General features: G+C 41.1%; 1 protein-coding gene across 3 annotated transcripts in view; it reads left to right on the plus strand.

Annotated features, from left to right (window-relative positions):
* The window catches only part of bcl11aa (BCL11 transcription factor A a), a 49201-nt gene extending 32737 nt beyond the window's left edge, over positions 1–16464 (plus strand). For all 3 annotated transcript variants that reach the window (XM_058056007.2, XM_058056016.2, XM_058056026.2), the window contains one exon: positions 11066–16464. In XM_058056007.2, the coding sequence (XP_057911990.2) occupies positions 11066–13296 (2231 nt within the window). In that variant the 3' untranslated portion in view covers positions 13297–16464. The remainder of the gene's footprint in view (positions 1–11065) is intronic.
* The last annotated feature ends 214 nt before the right edge of the window (positions 16465–16678 follow it).

Below are 16678 nucleotides of genomic sequence, written 5' to 3' on the forward strand. Positions count from 1 at the left end.
AGAATCTATTCCAGCTGTATTTCCTTGGATTTCCAAAATCTGTTTTCATTTATTCCATTGATTGGAGCTGTTAACACGCCCATATAAGGAAGTCGACTCCCTGTGAGGTCACAGTGAGCAGATGCTAAAAAAAACTCTGAGACTGAGCATTCAGAATCATCCCAAACTTCTCAACCAGAAAACCTTTGTCATTCTGTAACACAATAATACAACATTTGAACATTTTCCGCTTTGTTTTGGTTGGTGGTGATCTGGTCGGTGCTAAAAATCCACACACAAGTGGTTTGTCGGATTCACGTGGACGCGATAAATATATTTTTAGTATTCAATTTTTAATATCTTCTGACATGAAACCAGTGGAATTTTTCTTCTGGTCTCACAATTATCCTCATTGGCCTGGGATTTTTTTTTGGTAGCCCCCAACGGGAAAGCTTATTAATGTAGAAAACCACACTGAACCACAGTATTTAAAAGAAATTGCTGATGTTTTTTTGTGGTAGACTGTGGCGTATTATTAGTCATTGAAATAAAAGTATATGTAGTATTCTGGTTACTAAGTGGCAGTAATGACACAAAACAACATTACCTAACATTACATTACCTTAACACTGCATGAAGTAAGCCATGGCATGTCCAACATAATAGAGAGAAAAAAAGTTATCCTCCCATCTGGTGTGGAAGTGGTAAATTTGATAGTAACTGGGTAGTTAGCTAGCTAGCTAGTGACTGTCTTGTGTGTACAAGGAGTGTTATTTCATGTTTGCAGGGCTCTAATGTTAAAAAACATATTTAGAAAACCATAAACAAGGTTTTCATGCTCAAAGTACAAATATATTTTATTAATTACCATTGAATACTATTTTGTGGAAATTCCTTGAACTCAGTTGGGTCTGGAACCAATTACCGGCAATAAATAGGGGACAACTGCATGTGGTGATTTTTCTTCTGCTTCTGTTTTTTGCGGCCCCAGCCACCCACATACTGGTATACCGCTCCACGGCTGGTGGTTGGGGACCCGTGCTCTATATGTTAAAATGAAATGTGAAGCTAAATCAGGCTCTTAAAAAGGTGCCGCAGGATTTTCTTTTGCAGTCTGTCAAATACATCTGTCTGGTAATTTCACACAAACCAAAAACCTGTCTCCTTCATCTTGGTTGTGGTTCTCGTACTTACACACGTTGTTTCTCTTGGAGGACAAAAGATTTCTTTTGGCGAACTGCACAGGCTTCTCTCTGCGAGATCCATCCCCGTTGGCTCGCGCACACAGAAGCACACAGCTAAAGAGGCAGGTAAACTGCTGTTCGGTTCATATTAACACAGCCATATATTCTGCCTGTCGTGCTTGCCCCCCCCTCCCTCGTCATTGCTCTCAGTTTTTCCCTGGCCGGTATAAAATGTCTGGGGGATCGATGGGGCTCTCAGGGTGTAGCGACTGCAGCTCTAATGAATGAAGTCTACAGTGTTTGTTAATCAGACAAGGTTGAGAAAGACGCTGGAGGGGAGTTTGTCTCCATGCTTCATCTTCTTGTGACAATGCCTGGTGTTCATGCGGGTGCTCAAGACTTAACCAGAAATCTGTGAGTTAATTAAGTCCGTCACGAAAGTTGAATTTCACCTCGTTTGCCCTTTTGCACAAAAAATGACTTGCACTCTGTATATTTCATTTCACCAACCATGACTATTCAGTCATTCATTCATTTTCTACCGCTTTTCCTCACGAGGGTTGCGGGGGTGCTGGAGCCTATCCCAGCTGACAAACAACCATTCACACTCACATTCATACCTATGGACAATTTGGAGTCGCTAATTAACCTAGCATGTTTTGGGAATGTGGGAGGAAACCGGAGTACCCGGAGAAAACCCACGCATGCACAATTAGCAACCATAACTAATACAGTACAATAGTGATGAATGTGCGGTTTAACCATGAATCTTTTTTAAAATCCTGCTCTAAAATTTATTTATTATAACATATTTTCTAAACAGTATCACTACTACTAACAAAATATGAGTGAAACAAACAAAACCAGCAATTAATTAAGTATCCAACAAGCTCTGGCAGTATTACAGACCACTAAAGTAGCTGATTTGTCGTTAAGACAAGCTACTGTGCCATCTGAGCAGATTAGAGTTGTTATATTTTGTTAAAATATATAAAAAATAAGCAATTCATATGAGTTTTCACTGCCAGAGCCCGTCTTGAAGCCCACTTGTGAGCTGAGCACTAAAATCAAATGCTTGAAAAAGCTCCCCAAATACACCCGAGACCCACTTGAAGTTGAAGCCTCATCTGAAAAGTACCAGCGGGGTAAAATATCTTGAATCGGAGTGTTTTTGCTGCAGCCTAAACTCTATCTCTCCAAGGTCAACAGTGAGACCGTGGAAGGCTGTTTGTGTTAAAGGCAGGATGGCACAGATTTCCTCTCCTTTCTCCTCCACTCTTCTTTCACTCTTTCACCACAAACCAGCGCTAGCTTGGAAGGTAAAGGCTTTTTATTGCTGATGGCTTTTGCTCATAAATTTGTATTAAATATGTCTCCTATCGATTGGCCTTAAATGAATACAATTAAAGAGGATCGGTACTGAGTACTTCTCATCTGGGAGGGGAGAATGGAGGGATGGCCGGAAGATGGACAACTTGGTAGAAAGGAAAAGAAGAGACTGATGGAATACTCAAAATGTAGAAAAAGGAAATATATTACGTTCTTGAATAACTGTAGTAAATATAATAATAACATCCATCCATCCGTTTTCTATGCAAATTATCCTCATTAGGGGGGTGCTGGAGTCTATGCCAGCTGTCTTCGTGCGAGAGGCGGGGTACACCCTGGACTGGTGGCCAGCCAATCACAGGGCACATATAGACAAACAACCATTCACACTCACATTCATACCTATGGACAATTTGGAGTCGCTAATTAACCTAGCATGTTTTGGGAATGTGGGAGGAAACCGGAGTACCCGTAAAAAAACCCACGTGGAGAATATGCAAACTCCACACAAAAGATGCTTCCGATCTCCTGACTGTGTGGCCAACATTGTAACCACTCATCCACCGTGCGCTAAGGAATAAAACTTGGCCTAAATTGGTAAAGCTTGAGTTGCACAGAAAATAGACTTGACTGAGGAGGTATTATTTATATGCAGTGAGTCATCTTAATATTTAGTAGTCAAATGAATACATTAATTGATATATATAACATGTTTTTATTGCAATAATCAAATTTTTGATCTGTAGCTTTTATGTTTCTGCACGTGAGTTGTTGGTGCTTGAGTTGTTGAGGATGGGAAAACAATGGTCAGCCAAACCCTGAAGTGGATATTGTTTGGCTGCCATTGTGTTTGGGTTTGTTTAGCCTCAGTCTGTATTTGGGAGGGCAAGGTGAGTAGGAGCCAGGTACTAACAATAACGATCTGCCACAATATTGTCATGAATTTTAATCAAAACACCTCAAAGTGAGGACTCAATTTCTCAATTTTGTAGTTGAGATTTAAAAGTGATCAATCAAGATTAATGACAGATCATAATTAATTAATTTCATATTAATCTAAGATTGACACCCTGACTCATCATCTCACACAGGAGCATCAGCCCAAATGCCGACCTCACTGTCTATGCAACCAAAAGTACACAAAATATACAGTAACTATACCACACAAACTACAATATAAAAATAGATGCTCATGCACTAGTATTTATTTTATAATTTTCAACACACACGCCACGTTAGGAAGGTCACAAACACACTCCCTCACAAGAAATTACCCAGCATGCTTTGCAGGTTATACATTAGTATCAAACAATATTGTGTTTGGGCTGCACAGCGGTCGAGTGGTTAGCACGCAGACCTCACAGCTAGGAGACCAGCGTTCAATTCCACCCTCGGCCATCTCTCTGTGTGGCCGAAAAAACATGCTAGGTTAATTGGCGACTCCAAATTGTCCATAGGTATGAATGTGAGTGTGAATGGTTGTTTGTCTATATGTGCCCTGTGACTTGACGCCTTTGACTGGTGACCAGTTCGGGGTGTACCCTGCCTCTCGCCCGAAGACAGCTGGGATAGGCTCCAGCGACCCTTGTGAGGATAAGCGGTAGAAAATGAATGAATGAGTGTTGCGTTTGCTGTTTGGTTTGGTTTCCTGCTGGTCAAAACAAACATTTTTATGGGTGTCTCGATGCTTTGACATTTTGTCCTGTAATTTTAATCTGCCTACTCTTAATTCAACATTTTATCCTTTCTGTTGCTTTGAAAACCTCAAGCGAGACAGTCGGAAGTTAAACTGATTAATGGACGGAATGGGGGAACAAAAAAGGAGGGCACACGGCGGGCCACTTAGAGCAGAAAAAGAAGACAGAGAGTGAGAAGACAGCCACCTGTATGCAGTGTTGATGGACAGATGGAGGGATGAAGCCAAGTGTGCGGAGGAGGGATTAGATGAGGAGAGGAAGCAAAGTGCTGTGCGTGTGTTTATGTGTGGGCCTCCGTCCAGCTGAGGTGTTTGCTCGGCTCAGAGTGATCTCCTACAGCGGTCACTGCGGCACGCACACAGCACACACACACACACACACACATACACACACGTCGGCACACGCATACACAATGATGACTGAATTGTCTTGTTTGGCAGCTGTTGCCGGTCCCTGCAGATCGCTCAATACTACTTCTGTGTGTGTGTGTGTGACATCTGATACCATTAAACTCTTCTCTAAAATTAAAAACATACATTTGCAAACTGTCTCTTGTTCTCTTCTAATGTAAAGGTCCTGCAAGGAGAACAGTGTCAGTGATGCAATCAATCAAAAGCCTCAATTATTCAGTCTCGGTCCGAACCGAGATGGACCGATCAAATTAAATCTGATGAAACGGCAAAAGATTAGTAAAGAAGATTCTGCATCCCACACGGACTCGGTCATTTGTGTGTCTGTAGACTAAAGCCTGACTCTTGTGTAACTCAGTTCAGAGCTTCCAACACAAGCACCGACACACTGAGGACCACCTTCTGTCTTTCAAACCCTCCCGTCTCTCTCTCTCTCTCTCTCTCTCTCTCTCTCCGGGCTCACATAAGTGCTGTAATTTGGATGCTCTGTAATTTAACCATGGTGGTTTAGGGTTAAGTGGAGGCTGTCGCTGCTATCAGGGGTGCCGGCCTTCCACATGGACACGTAAACTCACTTGTATACACACACACACACACACACACACACATAGAAACGCAAGCTTACTGCCACAGTGCACATGCTTCTACAAAGGTCGCCATCCATTTAATTACATTTAAAAACACAGTTTAAAAGTGCAGGCTTTGTCATTAGAACAGCCTTTACAAGATGCATTATTGTAACTGCGTGTGTGTTTGTGTGTGTGTGTGTCTAAAAGAGAGCGAGTGTGTGCATGGTATGACAGAATGAAAGAAAAAAAAAAACTGTCACATTGCAGCTATAATGGTTAGCGGTCGATTGCTGCACACACACACACAAGTGCACACACACACATGCTAGATTACAAGTGAGTGAGTTGCGGATAGCACAGTCTGTAGCCCAGCAGGGGTTCTAAACACAGAGACAGAAGGTATTGATATATTCCACAAACGCACACACACACGGACAGACGATATTGATATTTTTTGCTCATAAGGCGAGAGAGAGCGAGAGTGTGTGGCTATTTAGTAGGAGCACGCACACACAGCGTGCAATCAAACACGGTCGAAAATCTATTCTTGTTTTGTGTCGTTTAAAAACATTTATATTGTCTTGTGTAGAATGAAGTGCACATGACTGATAGCTGCAGGCGTGCTGTCCACAACTGAATTGTGAGGGTTTCGATACAGGAACATTCACGGACTAGCATATTTGCAGATTTTTTGTTGAAAAAAATGTTTTTTTAATTTACATTTTTCTGTCAGAATAGGACAGGTTTTTCTTTCTCTTTGTTTGACGTCCTTGAAAGCACCACCATTGATGCAAGATTCCCATTCCAATGTGTTCATTGTTCATCATACATTGTCATGTATTAGTAGTGAGTACCTTTACATTTATACTTTAAATGTGTTTAATAAATGTGTGAGGCACATTTTTGGAGATGAAGCTAATCAAATAATTCCTAATTCCTAATAAAAATTCCAGTCTTTTTTATTGTAAATGTTGATCTGAAATCAGAGGAGAATGTCAATGTCAAGTAACAGGAGGGCATATGTGGTGGCCTTTTCTATTAATTAGAGATTTTCACCATTTGTTGGCGGTCCTGCAACGTAACCCTTTTTTTTTTACGGCGAAGCTGTTATTTTTTTAGTTGAATTTTTATACGATTTATAATTTCATTTTTCATCATATATTACGTTAAACACCACACAGAACCAGACCACACTCAAGGACACAGATGTCAGACCAGAGGCTGGTGTGAGCTGAGGTTTGGGGGGAAGGGGTGGTTCAGTGCCTTGCTCAAAAGCACCACGGTAGTACTTTGCACCCTGTTTCAAACTGAGCTAATCCTGGTTTATCGGATTAGGAAAGAAGGAACATGGAATACTTTTCCAGTTTATTGGCTCATAAGAGCTATGAGGTGGAACAAGTCATAACAGTTTCAGATGATAACATGGCCAAATTATATCATGTTTCTACCATATTCTGAAACTAAAATTAATTAATTATTAATTAAATCTATCATTAGATATTACATTAATAACATTTGATTTAGCACTTATAACATCAAAGCTAAAATAAAAAAATATTTTTGGTTTTAACATCTTCAATCTACACTTCAACTTTTCTGGAAGCGGCCCTGGCTGGAAAAAGTTTGGACATGCCTGCTGTGTTTCATAATTCCATCCAAACAATGCTCTGGCTTTTTCCGTGTTTGCAGTCATTTTCCTGTTGACAGGACACAGATTGCTTCTGTTTGCTTTCCAATTGTTTTCCCTGGATTAAGTCATTTAGGATGAATATGTTGGGTGGATACTCAATCACCGGACTATAGTCTGAAGTTGGAATTTACCTTAGAAAACATGGCCAATACAGAGCAGCAGATACAATGATGATCATGCTTTACCGAAACATGTATGATTAAATGAATATAACTATAAGAACTTCATGTGTCCTACAATTGTCCTACAATATAAGCAGTCAAATCTAAAAGGCTGAGGCGTAGATATAAATGCCAAATTGTATCCTTTTAGCTTTTCGCCCTCGTTCCCAGTATGCGTTCTTAATCCAGTTTTAGCAACGTGCCATTATATCAATTACTATAACCTGACCCAGAGACCGAGGACACTGCCACCGATCCATTGATGTTTGAAACCGACTTGAGGATAGGGAGCGTACATTGAACAGAACAGATAGAAATCATAGAAAATGGAGAAAAGTCCTATTCTAGAGATGGATTAAAATTAATTCAATGCTAAAAATGGTGGAAGGTCTATCTTTAATTGTGGACAAGACTTGGCATTTTGTTTGTTTGTCCTTGGCGTGAAAGAACTGTAATAGTGATAGTCCAGCTAATTTATAGAAGAGAATGACTGGACGAAGATCAGTGGTACTATCCTCAAAGAGAATTTCAAAGTAGAGATGATTGGCTTCATTTCATGCTGTTTGAAATACACAAGTACCACCCGTACTCATAAAAACAACCGCCTATGCATCCCTTGAATACATTTAGATGCTTCAAACAGTAGAAATCGCAACTGATTTGCTGATTCCAGATAGAGGTCTTGTATGTCCATATCAGTGCGTTTGGTACCTTGGTCTTTAAGTGGTGTCTTAAATGCACAGGATCTGTGATGGTCGGCATCATTAAGAAAAATTACCGTTAGCGGTTGCCCCTGTCAAGCACAGGCAGATTACAGTAAGGGGAACTCGAACATGATCATTAACGAATTTCTGCAGTACCGAGACAGTATTGATAATAATGAATTCATAGCCAGAAATACGCCTGTCTTACATAACTGCTAGTAACTTACTAAGTCATTTCCACTGGGGATTGGTGGCACTGGTGCTCAGCCAAATGTAAAGAGCATAAATAGAATGGCTCGATGATGAAGTTTTCAACAACTTGAACAGTTGGACAGTTTTGCCTTGACCAACCAATTAGAGGGCGCAATAATGTTGATGTCACCGTGGGCCAGCTAGCTGGCCCCAAATCTGAAATCTGACTGGTTAAAGAAACATCCCCATTGCTAATAGTGTGCATATGACAGTGGCCAACACTCCTGATTCTGAAGGCCCTGGGGAGATTACATTGATATGGCAACACATACAAGCTGAAATCTGATTGGTCCAAAAAAAAAAATAAATCTAATACAAACATACACTACTGGAAGAGATGCAGCCAAGAAACATGCTGCAAAATGAAGATAATAGATGAATAAATTAATACAAATTCATGGAGCAAATGCTAGTATTTAAGTTAAATAAATATAATTCAGTGCTTCGGTTAGCATTTAGGCCAGCAGAGAAGGCCTTATTGTTCCTGGAATGCATACCACTGGTCCATACATATATTTGCTTAACTCGAAGTTTGTAACTCAACGTCCAATAACAAATGCTGCCAAACTTTTAGTTAAGGCTGGTGTGAAAGATTATTTTAGTGATTAAATATACTCTTTTTTTCAAGTACCATTGTGTTACAATCCAAAATAATGATCCACAATTTATATCATTTAATGCACTTGCACTGAGCATTGTCATTATTTCTTTTCACATTTTGCTCTCTCTCACACACACACACACACACACACACGCTTGCAAAGGAGTGAAACACGAGCCAAGCAGCCTCGCTGCCTCACTCTCCTATCTAGCACCACTTAAGTGTCCAGGCAATGCCCTTGGTTTAATAGAGCTTAATGCCTGAGCTGGTCACCATAGCATGGCTGGTATTGAGTGTTAGGACATTTTTGAAACTGAGCTCGTGTCTGTTCTCCAGAGTCTCACCAGGAGCTTTGACATTTACCTGTAAGTCAGGAATCAGCCGATAACATCACAGATGCTATTTCCCCTTCCTCTTCTGTCCTCATCCTCAACATCCGTATTCGAGCTAACTAGTTACATAGATTTTTGTCATTGTGTATTTATTTATTTGAACTGAAAGGATTACTTCACCTACTGCATCTCGACACCCCCCACCCCACTCCCCCAGCCTTCATCTATCTGTCTCCACTCCACTTTCTCACTTCATTTCTCTACCTCAGAGTGGCAGAGTTTCCCTAATGAAGTGGTTGATGGGAGTATATTACAGAAAGACGGCATGGAGCAGTCTACTCTAAAAGCCATTAACCTTACAGTTTCAGTGAGTGCAGGGACAAATCTCAGCGACCAGCCTAAAAGGGATATATTAGCTTCAGAGTTAAAAAAAGTGTTTTGTTTTGTTTTTCATTGACATGCCTTCTTTTTACGTTGCTAGGAAATTATACTACTAACATATAGAGAACACGATGGGTATAAAACATGCATTTGGCTCATCCCCCAACATAACAGTAATGTTCAATTTGAGCCTCCTGCTAATAATAAAGAGCGACTAGTTCAACAAGAGTAAAACAATGAATGATTGAATAAGATTAACCATGCCTAGTCTTGATAATGCAAATGATATTCAGAGGTTATATCCCATGCAGGTGGCCACATTAGTGGTAATTTGTGCCAATTTTAATGATACATAATTTAGCAGCCTCTCTTCTGGTCATGTGGGACAATCATGTGTTTGAAAGGATAGACGGGGAGAAAGAGATACATTTCACAAGGCAGTATGCAACAATCTCACACGCAATTTAACACTTACATAATTACACACCAGCTATTTGTTGATCAGTATGGTGATTGTGAATGAATATTTACTGTGACAAACATCATGGATGTTCTCTTTGTAGATATATTGTGTCATTGTGTAGAGTTGCAACAATTAATCTGTGAATCAGGGATGCACGGTGGTTAGTGCGCAGGCCTCACAGATAGAGGACCCAAGTTCAATTCCACGCTCGGGCATCTGTGTGGAGTTTGCATGTTCCCCCTGTGCACGTGTGGGTTTTCTCCGGGTACTCCGGTTTCCTCCCACATTCCAAAAACATGCTAGGTTAATTAGCGACTCCAAATTGTCCATAGGTATGAATGTGAGTGTGAATGGTTGTTTGTCTATATGTGCCCTGTGATTGGCTGGTAAAAAATGATGAATGAATGAATGAATCAGTCAATTGGTGAGCAAGTTATTTTGGGGTTTTAGGCAAAACAAGATATTTACATACATCAGCTTTGACTTTGGAAAACATTTTTGCTTCTTTTCTGATATGCATTGGAATTCTGAACGTCAACATCTCTTGTATCTAGCAAACATAATTTTTGCTGGTCATCTGACATTACCACAGTTGGATATCAATTATCAATTTCTGCTCAAATAGAGTAAGCATTTACAGAAAATCATGCTCATGTTTTTACTCATTATATCTTATTGGTGAATTTATTAGATTTGATAGATTATATTAGATAGTTATAATTTTATTTATAAAAATATTGAAATTCATATTATATTATATTATATTATATTATATTATATTATATTATATTATATTATATTATATTATATTATATTATATTATATTATATTATATTATTTTATTATACACACATATAATGTATTTATATTTCATATATTTCTGCAACAAAGACGAAATCTCATACATATATCAGTGTGAAGATTTCACACCACTGTGTTGCATCATAACCATTTATTGCTCTATTCAACCGAATTGAAGTAAACACGCATGCTTATTGTCACATGTTACTCATGTGGGCCTTACCCTCGATAAGAGGTACCGTTGTACTTGCAATACCATGTGCCAACCTTTTTTAAAAGCTGTAACACTTTGGCCTGAGGTTGCAGAAAGTGATTGGTTCAGCCATGATTCCCATCCCTCGTTCTTATATAACATAAGCATGACAGAAATAAACATTATTTGGTGGCGTCTCTGTACTGCGATAGGACTGATGGGAAATAATAAGTTTTGAGTTTGTACTGAATTTGTAATTGATTTTGCCCTACGTAAGACGTGAGTCCTTAAAGTTCTTTTTTCCCTTTTGTCTTCACAGGCAAGGAAGAGCCGACAACCTACACGTGCACTACATGTAAGCAGTCGTATGGCAGCGCCTGGTTCCTGCTGCAGCACGCCCAGAACTCCCACGGTTTCCGTATCTACCTGGAAAGTGAACACGGCAGCCCCCTGACCCCACGCATGGGTGGCCCATCCTCCCTCGGTGGGGGCGCAGATTGCCCTTCTCATCCTCCCCTTCACGGGCTCCATCTGCCTCCGGATGCAAGCCCGTTCAATCTCCTTCGAATCCCAGGCTCAGGTTCGGGGGGAAGAGACAGTGTCGGAGCAGGAAGTGGACTCGGGGCTGGTGCCGGGGTGCTTCATCAGCGTTTTCCTCCAACACCACCCATCTTCAGCCCCCCTCCAAGGAACCACCTGGACCACCATCACCTAAGCCCAGAGGAACTGGCGCTGGCAGCCCACCACCCGAGTGCCTTCGACAGGGTGCTGCGCCTCAATCCTCCTCTTCCCATGGAACCCCCTCCGACAATGGACTTCTCCCGGCGGCTGCGGGAGCTGGCGGGTAACACCTCAGGGTCCACTCCTCCTCTATCCCCCAGCCGGCCTGGTCCCATGCAGCGCTTACTACAGCCATTCCAGACGGCAGTAGGAAGCATCGGTCCCGGAGGTGGAGTGGGTAACAAAACTCCATATCTTGCAACGCCCCCGCCTCTGTCAGGCTCCATGCAGTCGCCGGTGGGCTCTCAGACCACTCCAACCACTCCGCTCACCTCGGCAGGGGCAACACCTTCCTCCAACGTTCCGATGAAATCCAAGTGTTGTGAGTTTTGCGGCAAAGCCTTCAAGTTTCAGAGTAATCTAATAGTCCACAGACGCAGCCACACAGGAGAAAAGCCGTATAAATGCCATTTGTGTGACCATGCCTGCACTCAGGCCAGTAAACTGAAGCGCCACATGAAAACCCACATGCACAAATCGTCCTCGCCGAACACTGGCAAGTCAGAAGACGGACTTTCGACGGCCTCCTCTCCAGAGCCTGGCACCAGTGAACACATGGGCAGCGCAAGCAACGCCCTTAAGTCAGTCGTGGCTAAGCTCAAATGTGAAAACAACCGAATCCTGCGTGAAAATGGAGAGGAAGAGGACGAGGAAGAAGAAGAAGAAGAGGAGGAGGAGGAAGAAGAGGAGGAGGAGGAAGAAGAAGGAGAGGAGGAGGAGGAACATAACGGAGAGAGGGCAGCTCGACGAAACAACAACAGCTACCACTTTGGCTTGAACCTCGACGCGGCACGTCAACACGAAAACAACGGCAGTATCGGAAGCAGACTGGGAGGAGTGACTGATGAGGCGTCCATTCCGCGTTCACTCCCTGAGGTGATGCAGGGAATCGGTCTTGCAGCAAGCATGCAGCATTTCAGCGAAGCCCTTAATGCACACAAACGGAACGCAATTGCCCAAGAGAACCACCTCCACCTCCACCTTAACAGAGGACATCCACAAAACCGGGAGATGTGTGATGCTAATTCGGTGCTGGAAACAGATCGTGGCGAGGAGGGCTCTGTCTCAGCAGTCAACGGGCGCGGAGCATCCCCGAATGAGTCCGCCTCCGTCTGCCTTTCTAAGAAACTGCTTTTGGGTAGCCCGAGTCCACTTAGCCCTTTCTCGAAACGCATCAAGCTGGAAAAAGAATTCGACCTGTCCACTCCCACCATCCCGAACACAGAGAACGTGTACTCGCAGTGGCTGGCTGGCTACGCCGCTTCTCGACAACTCAAGGATCCTTTTCTGAACTTTGGGGATTCCAGACAATCGCCCTTTGCCTCTTCGTCCGAGCATTCCTCAGAGAATGGCAGTCTTCGTTTCTCAACCCCTCCGGGAGAACTCGATGGAGGAATGTCAGGCCGCAGCGGTACAGGCAGTGGGGGCAGCACGCCTCATCTCGGAGGTCCGGGGAGGCCTAGTTCCAAGGACGGTCGGAGGAGTGACACTTGTGAATATTGTGGCAAGGTGTTCAAGAACTGTAGTAATTTGACTGTGCACCGGCGCAGCCATACGGGGGAGAGGCCGTACAAGTGTGAGCTGTGCAATTACGCTTGTGCCCAGAGCTCCAAACTTACCCGTCATATGAAGACCCACGGTCAGGTGGGCAAGGATGTGTACAAGTGTGAAATTTGTCAGATGCCCTTTAGTGTCTATAGCACCTTGGAGAAACACATGAAAAAATGGCACAGTGACCGTCCTTTGAGTACCGAAATAAAGTCCGAGTAGAGGGCCAAATTATGGGACCTTTTCCCTGCAGGTGTCTGCCATTAGCTACCCGTTCATCCCTAGACTCTACAGTTTTGCCCCAACGCCCAAAACTCACCCAAACTTTCACTAGGCTGGTGGAAGGATAAGACCATGTACTCTGCACCAGCACAGCCTGTGTTCATACCCATTGAATGCATGATCTGTATCGGGGCAATACTCTTGCATTGAGGCAACATTTTGAGCCTTTTTCTTGTGCAATAAATTACATGTTGTGTACTATTTTCTTTTTGGAATTTTCCGTTTTTATTTCTAAGAATTTGTCAGCATGCATAGTATGTTTTTTGCTAATCAAAAAAGAAAGAAAAAAAAACTTGTCCCTGGTTGGTTACTTGTTGAGTAAATGTGTTGCTGTTTTTCTCTTGTTATGTTTTTTTTCTTTTTATTATTCAAAAAGAGAAAGGACAAGAAAGACACAGTATATCCATGCTGCATACACCCTGTAACACATATCATGTACAGTTTTGTGTTGTTACATGGAAAATGACCGTGACCCTCTTCTGGCAACCCTGGAAATGCACTTAACCTGATCTTTTTAAAAGATGCCATGTTCACACAGGGTTTAAAAAAAAAAACAACTAAATTTATTAGTTGTATGATTCAAATGAATAATATTATTGGCAGTCAAATTTCAATAACACGAGGGTAACTTTAAAATGTACTATCATTCAGTAGAGTAAGAAAGAGTGCCTTTGATATCTTAAAACTACATTGGCCATAATCCTATCTGGAATAAGTCTGACGTCACATTAGGCTCTTGAACCCACCAACAAAAGGTCCTTGCATCAAGCACCTGACTGTGACAACTCATAATCAAAGCTTCAGAGTTCTAGTTATTCATCGCAGTGGGCTTTTCTTCAGTATGCAGATTACATGATGAGCATGGTACGACCGGTATTGTGTATATCTGAATATGTGTAGTTTTGTTTCTGATAAGGAGCTACCTTTGAGGGAGAAAGAAAAAAAAAAACAATTACCTGTAATGTACAATCCTGAACTTGAGGGATACAAGTGACATGTCTCTAAGTTAGCACAAACCTGCAACGCTGCTTTGATTTCTGGTGCGTGGAACGATGCATTAAGTCATACACGACCTGAGTGAGAAATAAATTCACGCGAGAAAGAGAGAAAGCAACAAACAAACTTGAAAATACATACTTGTGATAGGGATCATATTTGATTTGACGTTACATTGTATCAAAACAGGGTCTTTATTTGTGAACTACAGCAAAAATAACCTTTGATCTGAAAAAGAGTGAGCATTTTAATCAGTATGGAGAGCATGTTTTGGTAGCTTTCGCTTTTAACTGGAGATGCATATCTTTTTTGAAACCGATACCGACACTTCTTAAAACAGATATGGTACCGATAACCGATTTTTATTATTTTTTATCTACGTTTTAAATTTTGCTTTAACTGTAGTTAGTGTACACCTGGAGACAAGATGGACTCGGAACAAATTTGGATTTTACCTCATCAAATATCATTACTATAACCACTACTAACCGCAGAACCAGAGTATAGAGTGGCCCGGCTAGGTGTACTGTATTTGGGCACATGCTCCGAGTAGCCAATGTGATGCCATAAAAGTGTCTGGCAAACCTTTTGCACTTTTCATCGTGGAGCGTTTGGCACTACTAGCATGCAAAATGTCTCTGAAACAGTGAATGTTTGAAGCCGTGAATCACAGGCAGGAGAAAAACGGAGCACTTGATTTCCTCACCTGCACTGTGCGGGTAATCTTGATTCATTGGAGCGTTTTTTGAAACTATCGGTTATCAGAGTTATTTTTAATGTTATCGGATTCATCGGTATAACGTCATAATTCGTACTGTATCAAGATCAACCTTAAAGGAGCCCTATTGTTTCTTTCCTTTTTTTTTTTTTTCGCTGTTTCCAGTAAAGTACTTGTCACGCAACTTGGAGGTACCATCGTCTCTCTTGCATTGTTTCAAATTTACAAGTTGCAAGTTTACACTGCAGGTGGAGAAGGGTTCAACTAGTCAAAGTAGTACCATACTGTACTGGCAATCCCAGTTCTATAATTATTAAATTACGCACCCTTGCCATTTTACTTATTGGTTCCAAACGGACCACGGTGTCAATGGCATGAATGCAAAATGATCACATTGGTTTCAAGAGGCTGCATTGTGTCATTCTTGCCATTCTTGCCATCTTTTATCGCTAAACCTGGTCGACTCGACGATAAACACTGCGAGAATCTGTTTTTGTATAAATGTTTCTTTAATTCTCAGTATGGAAATAAAGGTTTTTTGGAAATGACACTTCACTGTCTTTTAGGGTAAACTGTTAAGTTTGTTGTCGTTTCTCTTTTTCTCAGCGTCTTGGTGATGTTCAAGACTTCGATCACAGTATATATGAAATATTAAAAAAAAGGACAAAGAAAAGTCAGACAAAAAAAAAAATCTGTAATGGTTTTGTATTTTCTTTTGCCTTGGCTCTTCACAGCTCTTCAGGTTGAAAAACAATTTGCATTGGGGAAATGAGTAAGATTATATATGAATATATAAACAAGTTAAAATATAGGAAAATGCACATACATGTCAATTCCTATGCTTAAACACATTTATGGTCAATTTTTTTGTATTTCTAGAACTGTATTCCATGTTCACTTAGAGTAGGTACTATAGTATTTATATTGAGGCTCGTATTTTTAACTGTTGCTTGTTCTCTCTAAAGGTACCATACCTTTTTTGGTAGTGGAAAAAAAATCCCAAGCTGCCACGGTATATTTTTTTAATTTGGCAGGATAATATAGTACAAATTATTTGTATGTTTAAAGAGATAAAAGGAAAAACCTAATACAAAAAAAAGCAGCTAAAGTGCGTGGCATTGGGAGGCATTCTTGGTCATAAGATGGCTACTGCTCTGTTTTCCTGTCTACAGAGGTTGTTGTACATATCTTCTTTGGTTTTTGCTTCGGACCCCCGTTCCATCCTGCTGCCATTCTTGTATGCAGTAACACAAGCTGATATTGGCCTGTTCTGTTGTGTGCTTCTGTCTCTCTTACCCCATCTACCTGACAACATTCCAACAAGAGGAGAGAAAGAAAATTTCAAAAAAAGATCATATGCAGTACATGGATTAAAAAAAAAACAAAAAAAAAAACACCCCAAACCAGTCAAAATAAATACATCTAAAAAGAATTCAATGTTTTGCAGTTTTTTCATTGCCAAATACAAAATGGTGCTTTTTATTTAGATTGGGTAAACTTTCATATGCAAAGCATATTTAAAATTGACCGGGGAGATGTGGAGAAAACCGCTTGAGTCAGGAATTTTTGTAAATGGCAATGTGGAATATTTTGTTATCAGCCTTTTCT

This window comes from Doryrhamphus excisus, linkage group LG10, assembly GCF_037039965.1.
Source record: "Doryrhamphus excisus strain RoL-2023G ecotype Guam linkage group LG10, RoL_Dexc_Guam_v1.1, whole genome shotgun sequence".
Classification (NCBI taxonomy): domain Eukaryota; kingdom Metazoa; phylum Chordata; class Actinopteri; order Syngnathiformes; family Syngnathidae; genus Doryrhamphus; species Doryrhamphus excisus.